This window comes from Salvia hispanica, chromosome 3 (assembly GCF_029641045.1).
Source record: "Salvia hispanica isolate PSC_SH4W2 chromosome 3, Shi_PSC_v1, whole genome shotgun sequence".
NCBI lineage: Eukaryota > Viridiplantae > Streptophyta > Magnoliopsida > Lamiales > Lamiaceae > Salvia > Salvia hispanica.
In genome coordinates, this window is record NC_142694.1 from 14,785,872 (window position 1) to 14,800,101 (window position 14,230).

Here is a 14,230-nt window from a genome sequence, read left to right on the forward strand (position 1 = left end):
GAAACCATTATTAGTTACCAATTGCCATGGTCGTAGGGCTAAGCAAAACCCTAACCAATTCGAAAATTTGGATTGAATCAAAACGAAACTAGCGATGCAATTCCATTTCACTTTCAGGACTCGATTTTGCTTCGTTCTCATTCGGTTTCCATCAAAATGAGGCAGTTTCACCAAACTATACTCAACTCTAGTACGTCTGCCCTCTCAATGCTCAAATATGAAATTTAAAATCTTATAGGAATATTCAATTTGAATAACACAATCGATTAGAATTTTACAGACAAATTTATCTTCATCTAGGTCTATCCGAACCGTCCGAATGCTCACCCCGTTCATGGCCTCTCTTTATAGAAGTACTATACCCATTTCCCAGTTCGAAAGAAAAAGGGAAATAAAATAATAATCGTCCCAAAATAGTATAGGAAACACAATTTGAGTTTTCAAATTTCATACAAATGAAGCATTTGATTTCGTGATATAAATTCGCGCCACGGACAAAAAAAATTGAAATGCTTAGCTAGCGCCATCTTTTCTCCTCCCTTCCGCCCCCAAATTTCCCACCCTTTATATATAGTGGTTGGCCTAGGGTTCCGATCTCTCTCACTCTCCGCTGCATCGCTCTCGCCTTCACTCTCACTCTCACTCATTCAATTTCGATTTTCATCCTCGCTTTCATTTCCATCATCGTCTTCAACAGGTGAAGCCAACGCCTCCACCTCCGCCGTTTTCGCCGACGCCAGGTACACTTTTTCTGAATTGCGTTTTTTTCATCACTGAATTGTAACATTGATGCTTCATTTCATTTTCGGAAAGAGTTGAGGGTAATAATTTTAGCTGTTGTTTATGTTTTGTTTTGGTTTTAAATTGGTTTGCTTGCATGGAGACTTTGATGCTGTGTGTGTGTGAATCTTGCTTGATCTAGAAAGGATTTGGAATACGAATTGACGCAATTGAGCTCTGATCTAATGAGTTGGTCATGTTCTACACTTTTGGTATTCTGAAACTTCATTTAAATGATAGAATAATTGCTGACATTTGTTTCCGATGGAATGAAATTTACCTCTAATATGAATTTTATGTGCTTTGAATTTACTGGTTGTCGAGCTCTATGCACTGATTCATTTATATATTGAAGTTTTCAGTAACTTTGTTGGGTTGTTTCTGACATTTCTCTCACTTTTCATGATCAGATAGAGGAAACAGAGGAGTACTGCAGCTAAGAAAGATATGCCGACTAATCAAAAACAAAAAAAGAAGTGTGCTCCACAAACGGTTGAAGACGCCAATGTTACTCGTAAAAGGCCAAAGCGAGCTGCTGCTTGTGCAGATTTCAAGGAGAAATCTGTTCGAATATCTGAGAAAGATTCTGTAATTGAAAAAAAAGAAGATGGAGTTGTTGAGGAGGAAGTCCTAGCTGTTCGTATGACTGCTGGGAAGGAGGATGGTCGCCCGTGTAGGCGCCTCATGGATTTCACATTTCATAATTCAGATGGCATCTCGCAGCCCTTTGAAATGCTGGAAGTTGATGATATCTTCATCTCTGGTCTTATCTCGCCACTTGAGGATAGTGGCGACAAGGAGAAAGATAAAGGAGTAAGATGTGAAGGATTTGGGCGCATTGAAGAATGGTCTATATCTGGTTATGAAGAGGGATCACCTGTAATATGGGTAACCACAGAGGTTTCTGATTATGAATGTATTAAGCCCTCGGGAAGCTATAAGAAGTTTTATGACTGTTTTTATGCTAAAGCTAGTGCTTGTATTGAGGTCTATAAGATATTATCAAAATCTTCTGGAGGCAATCTAAGTCTTGACGAGTTGCTTGCTGGTGTTGTGCGTTCCATGAGTGGGATGAAGTGTTTCTCCCGTGGTGTATCTATCAGAGATTTTATTCTTTCTCAGGGTGAATTCATTTATAACCAACTTATTGGTTTGGATGAAACTTCAAAAAAGACTGAAAACCTTTTTGCTGGTCTACATGTCCTAACTGCTCTTAAAGATGAAAGTAGTAAGATGGTAGACTTTGCAGAAGCTCAGCCTGTCTCTTTGCCTGGGAATTTGAGAATTGGCCTCAAAATCGGGGATGACAACAAAAATGAACTGGCCAAGCCTTGTCAGACAGAAGAAGATGAAGATTCAAAAATGGCAAGGCTGTTACAGGAAGAGGAGAACTGGCGCTCAATGAAACAGAAGAAGGGCCGGGGTTCCTCCTCCTCTTCGAGCAAATATTACATTATGATCAATGAGGATGAAATAGCAAATGACTATCCTTTGCCTGCCTATTATAAGACGTCAAATGAAGAAACTGATGAGTATATTATTTTTGACAGTGGCATTGATGTGCTAAATATTGAAGACCTACCCCGAAGCATGCTCCATGAATGGGCTTTGTACAATTCAGATGCTAGGCTGGTTCCGTTAGAGCTCCTTCCCTTGAAACCCTGTGCTGAAATTGATGTTACTATATTCGGGTCAGGCATAATGACTGCAGATGATGGGTCTGGATACATTTGTGATGGTGATTCTACTCAGGCATCAAATGGTTCTGCGGCTTCTGCAGTTGAAGGCATCCCTGTTTTCTTGAGTGCAATAAAAGAGTGGGTAATTGAGTTTGGGTCCTCAATGATTTCCATTTCAATACGCACGGATATGGCCTGGTATGTTACTCCCTCTACCTCATTTGACTGTGTTAATGGTATGATTTTTAAATATACAATTTAATGGTTCCTATATTCATTATTTGTTGATTAGTTGGCAGCATGAATTTCATTGCCATGAGTTGGATCATTTTGGAATTTGGATGTTTGATCTATTCTTTAGGTAGATACTGCATTAAATCTGTTTCAAGTACCAACTATGGTTGAGCAAGATACTATAGCCTAAATTTAAAACAGCATAGAGAAATATAAAAGAGAGTACATGCTGTAATGTTGCATTTACAGAGAAATTTAATGTCTTAGTAACTGTTTGTCTATTTCTCCTGTTTAACTAATAATATCTGAAGATTCCTCATTCCATGTGATTTGGAGGTTTTGAAGTTTTCATGTGCTTAATGCATTGTTTCTTTCTTTCTTTCTTCAGGTACAGACTTGGAAAGCCTTCAAAGCAATATGCTCCATGGTATGACCGAGTCCTGAAAACTGCGAGGCTTGCTATCAGTATCATTACCTTGTTAAAGGAGCAGATCCGGGTGGCAAGACTTTCTTTCACTGATGTGATCAAGAAAATCACAGAACTTGCCAAGGATCACCCTGCTTTTATATCATCTACTCTAGAAGCAGTGGAGAGATATGTTGTGGTGCATGGTCAGATTATTCTGCAGCAGTTTTCTGAATATCCTGATGATATCATAAAGAAGTGTGCCTTTGTACTTGGCCTTGCCAAGAAAATGGAAGAGAAGCACCATACCAAATGGCTTGTCAAGAAAAAGAAGCTTCTTCATAGGAATGAGCAGAATTTGAATCCCAGGGCTGCTATTGAGCCTGTTGTGTCCAAAAGGAAGGCTATGCAGGCAACTACAACCAGATTAATCAACAGAATCTGGGCTGGATACTATTCAAATTACTCACCTGAGGCAGTGGATGAATTGAATGGTGAAGTAAAAGAGGTTCATGAAATTGAAGAGCAAGATGAAAATGAAGAGGATGATTCTTTGGAAGAGAAAGTGATTGTATTGGAAGAAACTCAGACAACTAAGCCGACACCAAGGCAAACCAAGTCAAGTTCTTGTGTAAAGGAAGTCAAGTGGGATGGGGAATCTGTAGGCAAACTGTGTAATGGTGTGGATTTATACAAGAAGGCCATAGTCCATGGTAATGAAATTGTGGTTGGGGGGGCTGTTCTTCTCAAAGATGATGACAAGGATGAATTTCCACCCTTCTATTTTGTAGAATACATGTTTGAAAAGTCAAATGGAAGTAAAATGTGTCATGGGAGAATGATGCAACTGGGCTGCCAAACTGTGCTTGGAAACACAGCTAATGAACGGGAGGTGTTTTTGACAAATGAGTGTATGGATTTCCAACTACAAGAAGTCAAAGAAAGTATATCTGTTGATCTAAGATCAATATCTTGGGGTCATCAGCACAGAAAAGCGAATGCTGATGCTGAGAAAATTGATAGAGCAAGAGCAGAGGAAAGAAAGAAGCAGGGACTGCCTACTGAATATTACTGCAAAAGTCTGTATTGGCCTGAGAGAGGAGCCTTCTTTACTCTTTCATATGGTACAATGGGGCTTGGATCTGGCTCTTGTGAGGCTTGCAATATAAAAGAAACTGAAAGGCAAAAGGAAAAGTTTATATTGGATGCATCTTTGACCAGTTTTACATACCAGGGAACTAAATATTCTATCAATGACTATATCTATGTGAGTCCTTCCTACTTTTCATCAGACGAACTGGAGGCTGAGATTCACAAGGCTGGGAGAAATGTTGGATTGAAGGCGTATGCAATATGCCAGCTGCTTGAAATTTGTGAGCTGAAGAAGTCCAAAAAGAGTGATGCCGATTCCATTCAGGTCAAAGTCAGGAGATTTTTCAGGCCAGAGGATGTATCATCAGAGAAGGCATACTCATCAGATATTCGAGAGGTAATACTTGTATATTGCATCAAGGCCAGATAGTTTTGCATTTGCTTAATCCATAATCAAAGTCAAAATATAATATGAATATCTGCCATATATATTTTGAGCGCTTGTAATTTACCATACTGAAATTTGTCTATATTTGCCATTAAGTTTATCAATACTATAGTATTTCACTCTTTTTGAGCACTCGTGATTTTTCTGAATGATGTTTCAGGTCTATTATAGTGAGGAGATGCACACCATACCTCTAGATGTTATTGAAGGAAAATGCGAGGTCAGACGAAAGAAGGATCTTGGGGCGCTAGATGTCCCCTCTATCTCTAACCATGTTTTCTACTGCGAACATTTGTATGATCCTTCCAAAGGATCCATTAAGCAGGTTACCTCTCTTTCCCCTTCTCTTGAGAGGAAAACTGAATTTGTCTGTTTACATCTTATTGGGACCATTTCATCCTATTTTCTAATCAATGTCTTTTGTTATTCTCCATGTGCAGTTACCATCAAATATTAAATTACAGTACTCAACTGGGAAGAGTAATGATGATTCTGCATCTAGGAAAAAGAAAGGGAAATGCAAAGAAGGAGAGAATGATACAGAACCTGAAAAAGTTGTATCAAATGAGCACCGCTTGACAACTTTGGATATTTTTGCTGGCTGTGGTGGCTTGTCTGAGGGACTAGAGCAATCAGGTAGGCTTATAGCATATCTCCTACTTTACGTTAAGGTTTATAATTCCCTGCAAGTATAATCTTCTATTTTGGGTTTAATGCCTGCAGGTACCACTCTAACAAAATGGGCTATTGAGTACGATGCTCCTGCTGGAGATGCATTTAGACTGAATCATCCTGGGACTTTGGTATTTGTAAACAACTGTAATGTTATCCTCAGGTAGATTTCTTGCATTGAACTTCAAAATCCTTGCTGTTGAAACAATACCAACTTTAGTGCAAACCAGCATCGATATAGGGGAACTAAAATCATGTAAATGCAGGGCGGTTATGCAAAAGTGTGGGGATGCAGATGACTGCATTTCCACCCCAGAGGCTGCAGAATTGTCAGCATCAATGGACAGAGTGGAAGTTGAAAACCTTCCACTACCCGGACAAGTCGATTTTATTAATGGTGGCCCTCCTTGCCAGGTTGGTTAAACAACACGATTCTGATTTCCAGTGAATCATTAAGTTACATTGCTAAAAGTTTTTGGAAATCTCTTGTAGGGTTTTTCTGGAATGAATAGGTTTAATCAAAGCACCTGGAGTAAAGTCCAATGCGAGATGATTTTGTCATTTTTATCCTTTGCTGATTACTACCGTCCAAAGTATTTCCTTCTTGAGAATGTTAGGAACTTTGTATCTTTCAACCAAGGGCAGACTTTTCGCTTAACTTTAGCTTCACTCCTTGAGATGGGGTATCAGGTATGCACTGTTAAATTATTTTAAGAATGGAATATCTTGATCTGCATTTCCTAGTAATTTTTTTAACATATTTGTTTGCTTTATGAAAAGGTGAGATTTGGTATCCTCGAAGCTGGTGCATTTGGAGTTCCTCAGTCTAGAAAGAGAGCTTTCATTTGGGCAGCGGCTCCTGAAGAGCTACTTCCAGAATGGCCAGAGCCAATTCATGTCTTTGCAGCACCAGAGCTAAAAATCTCAATGTCGAAAAACTTGCAATACTCTGCTGTCAGGAGTACCGCAAAAGGTGCCCCATTCCGCCCTCTTACAGTCAGAGATACAATTGGAGATCTTCCACCAGTGGTCAACGGTGCATCTAACACAAGCTTAGAGGTAAACCTTGAGTACCTCCCAGGAATAAAACTCGATTGCTCTTACATACAAATTACTTGGCAATGCTAGCTTAGTTTCCAGACCCCTTTCACGCAACTTGAGGTCACTTTCTCACTAATAGTTATTTCATGTTCTGTCATTTGTTAATGCAGTATCAAAGCGATCCAATTTCGTGGTTCCAGAAGAAAATCCGTGGTAACATGAACACATTAACGGACCACATATCAAAAGAAATGAATGAGCTTAATCTGATCAGGTGTCAGAGAATACCCAAGCGTCCTGGCTGTGATTGGAGAGATCTGCCCGAGGAGAAGGTGTCAACAAAACCTTATTCTTCTGAATCTTGTATTTTCTGTGGAATATTGGATAAAAATCTGACTCGTCTTCTACCAATTTACAGGTCAAGTTATCTAATGGCCAAATGGCTGATCTGATACCATGGTGCTTGCCAAATACTGCCAAGAGGCACAATCAATGGAAGGGACTTTATGGCAGGTTGGATTGGGAGGGAAATTTTCCAACTTCAATAACAGACCCCCAACCAATGGGTAAAGTGGGGATGTGCTTTCATCCCGATCAAGACAGGATTGTGACAGTCCGTGAATGTGCACGTTCTCAAGTAAGCATCCCCCTTCTTTTCAACAAAATATCTAGTTTATGTTGGGTCGTGTCTTTCTTTGGCCCGTGAATTCTTTTACACCACACGATCTTCAGAAACCAAGCTAGAGCAAAGATATGGATGTGGCTTCACTTCCTTCTCCTATTAAAGTTGTGCACATAAAAACTATACTATCTTTGTTCCACTATACAATGATTCTGCTGCATCGTAGAAATATTGAGAATTCTGTCGTTCTGTACCTGAATTGTAACTTGTATGTGCAGGGTTTCCCGGACAGCTATAAATTTTTTGGTAATATCATCCACAAGCACCGACAGATCGGAAATGCAGTTCCTCCTCCTCTAGCATATGCCCTTGGAAGCAAACTGAAGGAAGCTGTCGTAAAGAAAAGAAGCATGTAGATGACAATCATGCTAACGGACGTCGTTGAAGAACAAAATTATAACATGCTTATGGGCCGTCTCGTTGATATTGTGGGTGGGATTTTCCTTGTAAACAGTCTATTTGAGCAAAGTTGTTTATAGATCGGCTCAACATTATTAGTGGACATTTCGAGTTGAGATTGAGGGTGTCTTTCTTAGTTAAGGGATGTAACAAATTTGCATCGGAAACTCAGAATTTTAATCTTGTAGCTACTCTATGGTATGCAAATTGCAATAGTTAATCAGCAATCAGCTTCAATTCCTAGCTGTATTTCCCATTTAAAAGTGCAAATCATCAAGACATCAGCCAATAGAATCAAAAATTCAACCACAGATAAATATTACAAGAGCAAACCAAATTAGAAAATATACACATATCTATGAATGAAATCAAATTTTCGAATCTATATATTGATGGACCTGAAATCCTCAGATAATCCCCTTGATGAAAGCATGTCACTTTCGCTCGCATATGATGAGTAGAAATCATCATCAAATTCCCTCTCCCTTATCTCCTCCACCTTCTCCGCCACCTCCTTCATCTCCGGCCGCTTCTCCACGTCAGCCTCGCAGCAGCTCAGCCCGATTCTCAGCAGCTTCATCATCTCAACCTGGCTGTGCCTAGCTCCAGCCATATCCTGGTCAAACACCGCCGCGCCGGCGACGCCGTCACCGCCGGAGCTCTCGTTGGCGACGGCGGTCTCCACCCACGTGGCGAGGTCGACGTCCGCCTGCTGCTCCACGCCGGAGTCTTTCCTCGTGAGGATCTCGAGGATCAGATATCCGAAGCACCAGACGTCGGTTTTCTTGGTGAGCTTGCCGGTTTCCTTGTACTCGGGCGACTTGTAGGCGACCATGCTCTCTTCGGCTTGCTCTTTGTTGATGATCGGGATTAGTCCGTAGTCGGTGAGGAGAGGCGCGAAGGCGGCATCGAGGAGCACGTTCGACGCCTTCAGGTGGCCGTGGGCCGGGGTCAGGCTCGGTAACTCGTTGTGGAGGTAGAGAAGCCCCTTCGCCACCCCTTTCACGATTTTGAGGCGCGTCGTCCAGTCTAGCGATCGGTGGTCACGCATTTGATTGCCTTGTTGTAGAAAAAATAACGTCATTTTATATGATTATAGTAACTTATAGAAAAAAAAAATAATATAATGAAATAAACATAGTAAACATTTCAGGGCATGTCCAATTTGCTACATATTGACTAGCAACGAATTGGATACACCCTGAAATTGGTCGCGCATTTGATTGCCTTGTAGAAAAAATAACGTTATTTTATACGTATGATCATAGTAACTTATAGAAAAAAAACATAATATAATGAAATAAACATAGTAAAAATTTTAGTACAGGTCCAATTCGCTACAAATCGATTAGCAGCGGACTGGACATACCCTAAAATTAATGAATTTTATAGCGATCAGCCTTAATTTAAATAAAATTAGAATGAAATACGAGATTGAAATACCATGAAGCCGAGCGGCGAGGCTGACGTTCTCGGCAAAGGCGGTGACGAGGAGCTTCTCCTCCTTCTTGTAGTAGAAAGCCACGATAGGCTGCACGTTCCGGTGGCTCATGCGGCCGAGCCGCCTCATGTGCTCGTTAAAGTCCTCTTTGCTAACTTGATTCATGTGCTTAAATCTCTTCACAACCATCTTCTTCCCGTTGAGCCCCGCCTTGTACGTCGACCCGAACACGCCGCCGCCGAGCACCTCCGCCGACGCCCGGAGCAGCTCTTGCATGTCGAATTTCTCCGAGTCTTCTTTCAAGAAAGTCAGCAGCCTCACGCTCGGCTTGCCGCCCTCGGAGCCGCCCGGGGCCGCCGCGGATTCGCTGCCCCTTTCCATTTGGTCTAAATCTGCGGTGGCTGCCGGAGCGGTTTCTTGGTGGGGCTTCTTTTTGCGGCAGATGAAGAAGATGCAGACGCCTAGAAGGGCTAAGAGGGCTGCACCGAGGAGGATTGCGACGACGGCAATTGTCGTCTCCGGGAATTTGCGGTGGCGGGTGCGGTCGTCGTGGTAGTCGTACTTAGTGGGGCCGATGTAGTTAGCGGGGCACGCCTCGAGCGGCAGCCCGCATAGGTCGTCGTTGCCTGATTTCCAAATAGGGAAATTATTTAGTCGAAAGTTGCAATTCAGAATTACGGGTAATTATACATTCACTCTTATAAAAGAAGTGAGTGAAGTGAATTAATAAAATTTTTAGTTTCAGTTTACTATCACGTGATAAAAATTGTTACTTTTAGAGTTTTACTTTTTACTCTTTTGCTAATTTACAACCAAAACTTTCTCTACATTTCACAACTTCGAATTAAGGACAAAACAACACTCTAAATCCAAAAACTGCCATTTTGTTAAGATTTTTTTTACACTATCTAGCAAGTATCAACCTTAAAATTTTTATATATATTCACTCTTTATTAAAAATTTACAGTGGAAAGAATAGAAATTTTTTTACCCGAAAATGAGGAAGCATCTAAACGGCTGAGGCCTCGAGGGATCTGTCCAACCAATCTATTATTCGAAACATTGAAGTTTTTCAATCCTTCCTGCTCAAAATTAGGTATTTCACCTTCAAACTGATTGTCCTGCAGTGCCAATTCAATCAGCCTCGGCGCCGCCGTCAAAGTCGCCGGAATCGTGCCGGAAATTTTATTGTTCTCCAAGTGAAGCTTCTTCAACGAGTTCATCCCAGAGAACGCCCCGTCACTAATCTCACCGGAGAATTTGTTGTTCGACAAATACACCGTCTTGAGCGATCCGTGGCGCGTGAGGTTGGGCAACGCGCCCTCGAAATCGTTGTTCTTGAAGCTCAGGCTCCTCAGACCGGGAAGTTGCGCTAGGGTTTCGACGTCGATCGCGCCATGCAGCCCCATTCCCTCGAGCTGGAGGCCCCACACGCGGCCCTGGCCGCACAGGACACCCTTCCAGCCGCCACTGCATGGGGCCGTGGGGGCGGCCCAGGTGTCCAGGGCGGCCGGGTTGTCTAAGGAGGCCTTGAACTTGAGGAGGACCTCGCCATCTGATCCATCTGATTGGCTGGATGAAATGGCGAGGTTCTGGAAGAGGAGGAGGAGGAGGGAGAGGAGAACCGGAGCGGAGTCCGAAAGGACGTTGCGTTGAAGCATCATGGGTAGTGGGAGTAAGGGCGCACACTTGTCATGAGTGCGCACCCTTGCTTGTGAGTGAGACACCTAAAATTGGGAAGGTCCTCTTTTGAGGGCAAAGGATGAAGGAGATTGTGTTGAATTTTGGTGGTTTGTGGATGGGAGAGAGGGTTGCTAAGATTAGTATTTTTTGGAATGAGAAATTTGCGCGTTGCCTTTACTTTTCTTAGAATTAGGGTTTAAGATTGGTTAGAAGTTGGAACAAACTCCATTTTTGAGAGCCCATTTGTTGACTAAAGTAGTAGAGCATTTACCTATATGATATATGATCTACAGTTTCATTAAATATATTTCTCACTTTTATACTACATGTTGGTATGTATCAGTAATGACTATATATTAGAGTATCGTATCTTATACATGTGGTACATGCATCAGTAGCACCAGCTTAAGCCAAATTTGTGTGAAAGAGTAGTTAATAAAAAAATAGAATGAGACCACAAATTATGGATGGACCAAAATGATCAAACAGAGCACTACTTTATAAACGGATAGAGTATGACACTACAAACGATCCATGTATTATGTTTGGGCACAAATCCCGCAAGCTCCCTCTCATATAGTATTTAATTAACTAAACACCACTTTTTATAATCTTATACCAAAAATAAACATCTCATTTAAGAAAGTCGAAGGCAATACATTTATTTAGAATATCAAAAGGCACATTAATTAAATTGTTTGGAGATGAAAAGGAAAGTAACTAGCTCTAAATGACATTAATGGGTGATTTACTATTTTTAAATCCGGCAAATGACATTAAACGAGTGTTATTTATTAGTTTAAAATTTGGCAAATGAAATTAAATGGGTGTAATTTACTATTTTAAAATCTGGTAAATGAAATTAAAGAGTCCTAAAGCGTGCAAACCTCTAAGAGTCCGAACACTTTGACAACTTACGAACTCTTGACACATTGCATCTTATAAGTCGTGAAGCTTATTATAAGCATCCTAAAATAAGCTTAGTCAAACACCCTCTAAAACTTTGCCCAACTACAATAAAGAGAACCTAATTAAGGATATACTATCATGTACTGCATGTAAATACACAAATTAAAATTTAATTTAGATTAATGATGTGTAAAAAAATCTATAAGAAAATGCATGAATTTGAAAAGTGTTTGAATTTAGCCCATGTTTTCAAACTATGTATACTCGAACTCGTGCCTAATTCACATCATATCATACTTTTTTCGTGGATGAAATTAAATATGTACTTTTTACATGTTAATGCTAGCTTATAATACCTTATAAGAATAGAATCACAACACAATTCGTTATAAGATTTCTAAAAGGAACTTAGATTAGATTGACAATTCGTTATAAGATTTCTAAAAGGAACTTAGATTAGATTGACAATTTTGATATGCAAAAATGAAGATGTTGATAGCAATTCCATGACAAGTGTTCTTATTCGTGACACATTTTTTACTATATGAACACTTATCCTACATTTAGCAATTATTCCTTCAATTTCGTAAAAATTTGCTCAATTTGAATTTGTCATTTTCATCTGCCCCATCTCATTTATTTATGAAAACTCTCCATTTACCCCACGCCCTTTACCATTTTATTACGATCGCCTTTATTACGTTCTCGTGAGGACATATTATAATGATTATTATAATATAATCATTAAAATTGAAATTACATTATGATAATAGTCATTATATTATTATGATTAGTAAATTTAATAATCACATTAAGATTTTCCTAATAAATTATTAATTGATGACACATTTATAACAATAATAATAAAAAAATGTATTGGAGAAATTTCCCAATAAAAATCAAGATCAGTCATCTTCACAAAATTTACCATTAGCATGAATAGAAGAATGATCACAATATATAAAATGAATGATCATAAAACACATTATTCTGTTAAGAAGATACAGACTAGCTATTATTCCTACTACAGTGCTAGAAAGTAAATTAGATGTTACTGACTCAAGGCTATTACAATAATAAACATTGAATAAAATAATCTAATCTTGAGTATAATGTGTGGGCAGAGTAGTAGCATTCTCCAAAGGTCACATATATAAAAGAAAAACAAAGGAATAATGAAAAACACTTTATTTTCCCTGTAAGATGGGAATAATTTTCAAGTGATTATAATATCATATATGGTTGTTTTAAATGGTAAACTATGATAATCACAAAATGTCACATTACCTGACCAGTGGCGAGGCCCGGGGGGGGGGGGGGGGGGTGGGGGGCGGGCGAAGGGGGCGGTTGCCCCTCCCCGGCGGCCAAGAGGGTCGAATTTGTCATATGGGTTGGCCGGAAAAAGTAAAGTAAAGTAAGAGAGTAGAATAAAGTAGAGATAAAGGTGTTTCCATTTTAAGTAAGAGCATCCACTATAGCACCGCCGCGCCGGCCGCCCCCTTCCCGGCTTAGCCGCGGCGATCTATAGGGGGCGGACGGACGTTCGCCGGCTTTGCGGCGAGGATGGGGCGTTGGAGAGAGAAAAGCGGCGGCCGCCGCGCCTACCTATTGCGCGGCGACACCGCCGCGGCGGTCCGCCGATTTTCCTTTTTTTTTTAAATTCGAATTTATAAAGGTTTTTTTATAAATATTCCTCCCATTTTCATCTTCTCTCCACACACTTCTTCACTCTCTATCCAAATTTTCTATCTCTAAAAACTTTTCAATTATGGATGATTTGTGGAATCAAGCATGAGATTCTTTGATTCAAGAGGTGCAGAGGGAGGCCAACGAGGAGGCGGCGGCGGCGGCGATCCCTCGTGAGATTCGTCATCGTCGGACAATCCCACGAGACCATGTCGGAGCGGCTGAGCGGCTTATGGCCGACTACTTTAGCGATGAGCCTCGTTACCCGGCTGAGATTTTTCGTCGGCGTTTCAGAATGTCGCGACCGCTATTTACCCATATAGCGACGACATTGGCAGACCGGTTCGAGTGCTTCACGCTCCGGAGTGATTGCACTGGCCGGATCGGTCTGTCTACTTTGCAGAAATGCACCTCTGCAATTAGGCAGCTTGCCTATGCCGGACCGGCTGATATGTTCGACGAATACCTACAGATGGGTGAGACGACTAGTCTAAATGTGCTCCGGCAGTTTTGTAAGGGCATTCGGCAAGTCTTTGGTCCGGAGTTCCTACGAAAGCCAACCCCTGATGAGTGCCAGAGACTGCTAGATATGCACGGTGCGGTGCACAGTTTCCCCGGGATGATGGGCAGCATTGATTGCATGCATTGGGAGTGGAAAAACTGCCCGGTGGCGTGGAAAGGCCAGTTCACTACCGGTTTCAAGCAGAAACATCCGTCGATGATCCTCGAAGCCGTTGCTGACTACCGTTTGCGGATCTGGCATGCATATTTCGGTGTTGCAGGTTCGAACAACGACATCAACGTTCTGCAGTCGTCGCCTATCTTCAATGATGAGTGCCGGGGAGAGGGTTCAGAGATCAGTTTTGTAGCAAACGGCACGCAGTATCGCAGGGGATACTATTTGGCAGATGGAATATACCCTCGTTGGCCCGTATTCGTCAAGACACTTCGGCAACCGGCTGGAGCGAAGAGACAATATTTTGCGCGCAAACAAGAGGCCGCTAGGAAAGATGTTGAGCGAGCTTTTGGTGTGCTCCAAGCGCGATGGGCCATTCTACGCTGCCCGGCACGAGTGTGG

The 14,230-nt window shown here is 41.2% G+C and overlaps 2 protein-coding genes across 2 annotated transcripts; one reads left to right on the plus strand and one right to left on the minus strand.

Moving 5' to 3' along the window:
• The first annotated feature begins 431 nt into the window (after positions 1-431).
• LOC125214297 (DNA (cytosine-5)-methyltransferase 1B-like) lies at positions 432-7,689 on the plus strand. The gene is made up of 12 exons (XM_048115253.2): positions 432-740; positions 1,191-2,657; positions 3,082-4,588; positions 4,800-4,964; positions 5,080-5,275; positions 5,363-5,474; positions 5,578-5,725; positions 5,804-6,001; positions 6,092-6,370; positions 6,523-6,684; positions 6,771-6,989; positions 7,253-7,689. Exons 2-12 carry the CDS (start codon positions 1,228-1,230, stop codon positions 7,388-7,390), a joined length of 4,554 nt encoding a protein of 1,517 aa, XP_047971210.1. The 5' UTR covers positions 432-740; positions 1,191-1,227; the 3' UTR covers positions 7,391-7,689.
• On the minus strand, positions 7,682-10,579 carry LOC125214298 (pollen receptor-like kinase 4). Its single transcript, XM_048115254.2, has 3 exons — positions 9,866-10,579; positions 8,877-9,500; positions 7,682-8,492 (listed from the first exon to the last, which is right to left on the minus strand). The coding sequence occupies exons 1-3, from the start codon at positions 10,536-10,538 to the stop codon at positions 7,816-7,818; spliced, it is 1,974 nt and encodes a 657-aa protein (XP_047971211.1). The 5' UTR covers positions 10,539-10,579; the 3' UTR covers positions 7,682-7,815.
• Between the last annotated feature and the right edge of the window lie 3,651 nt (positions 10,580-14,230).

What these genes read in the sequence shown, in the direction of transcription:
- LOC125214298 (XM_048115254.2), bottom strand. Translation starts at nt 10,538, where the DNA reads ATGATGCTTCAACGCAACGTCCTTTCGGACTCCGCTCCGGTTCTCCTC. An exon ending in AGATGCTTCCTCATTTTCGG is followed by an intron (nt 9,501 to 9,865) that starts GTAAAAAAATTT and finishes TTTGGAAATCAG; the next exon opens with GCAACGACGACCTATGCGGG. An exon ending in CCTCGCCGCTCGGCTTCATG is followed by an intron (nt 8,493 to 8,876) that starts GTATTTCAATCT and finishes TTCTACAACAAG; the next exon opens with GCAATCAAATGCGTGACCAC.
- LOC125214297 (XM_048115253.2), top strand. Translation starts at nt 1,228, where the DNA reads ATGCCGACTAATCAAAAACAAAAAAAGAAGTGTGCTCCACAAACGGTT. An exon ending in ACTCATCAGATATTCGAGAG is followed by an intron (nt 4,589 to 4,799) that starts GTAATACTTGTA and finishes ATGATGTTTCAG; the next exon opens with GTCTATTATAGTGAGGAGAT. An exon ending in CATCTAACACAAGCTTAGAG is followed by an intron (nt 6,371 to 6,522) that starts GTAAACCTTGAG and finishes TTGTTAATGCAG; the next exon opens with TATCAAAGCGATCCAATTTC.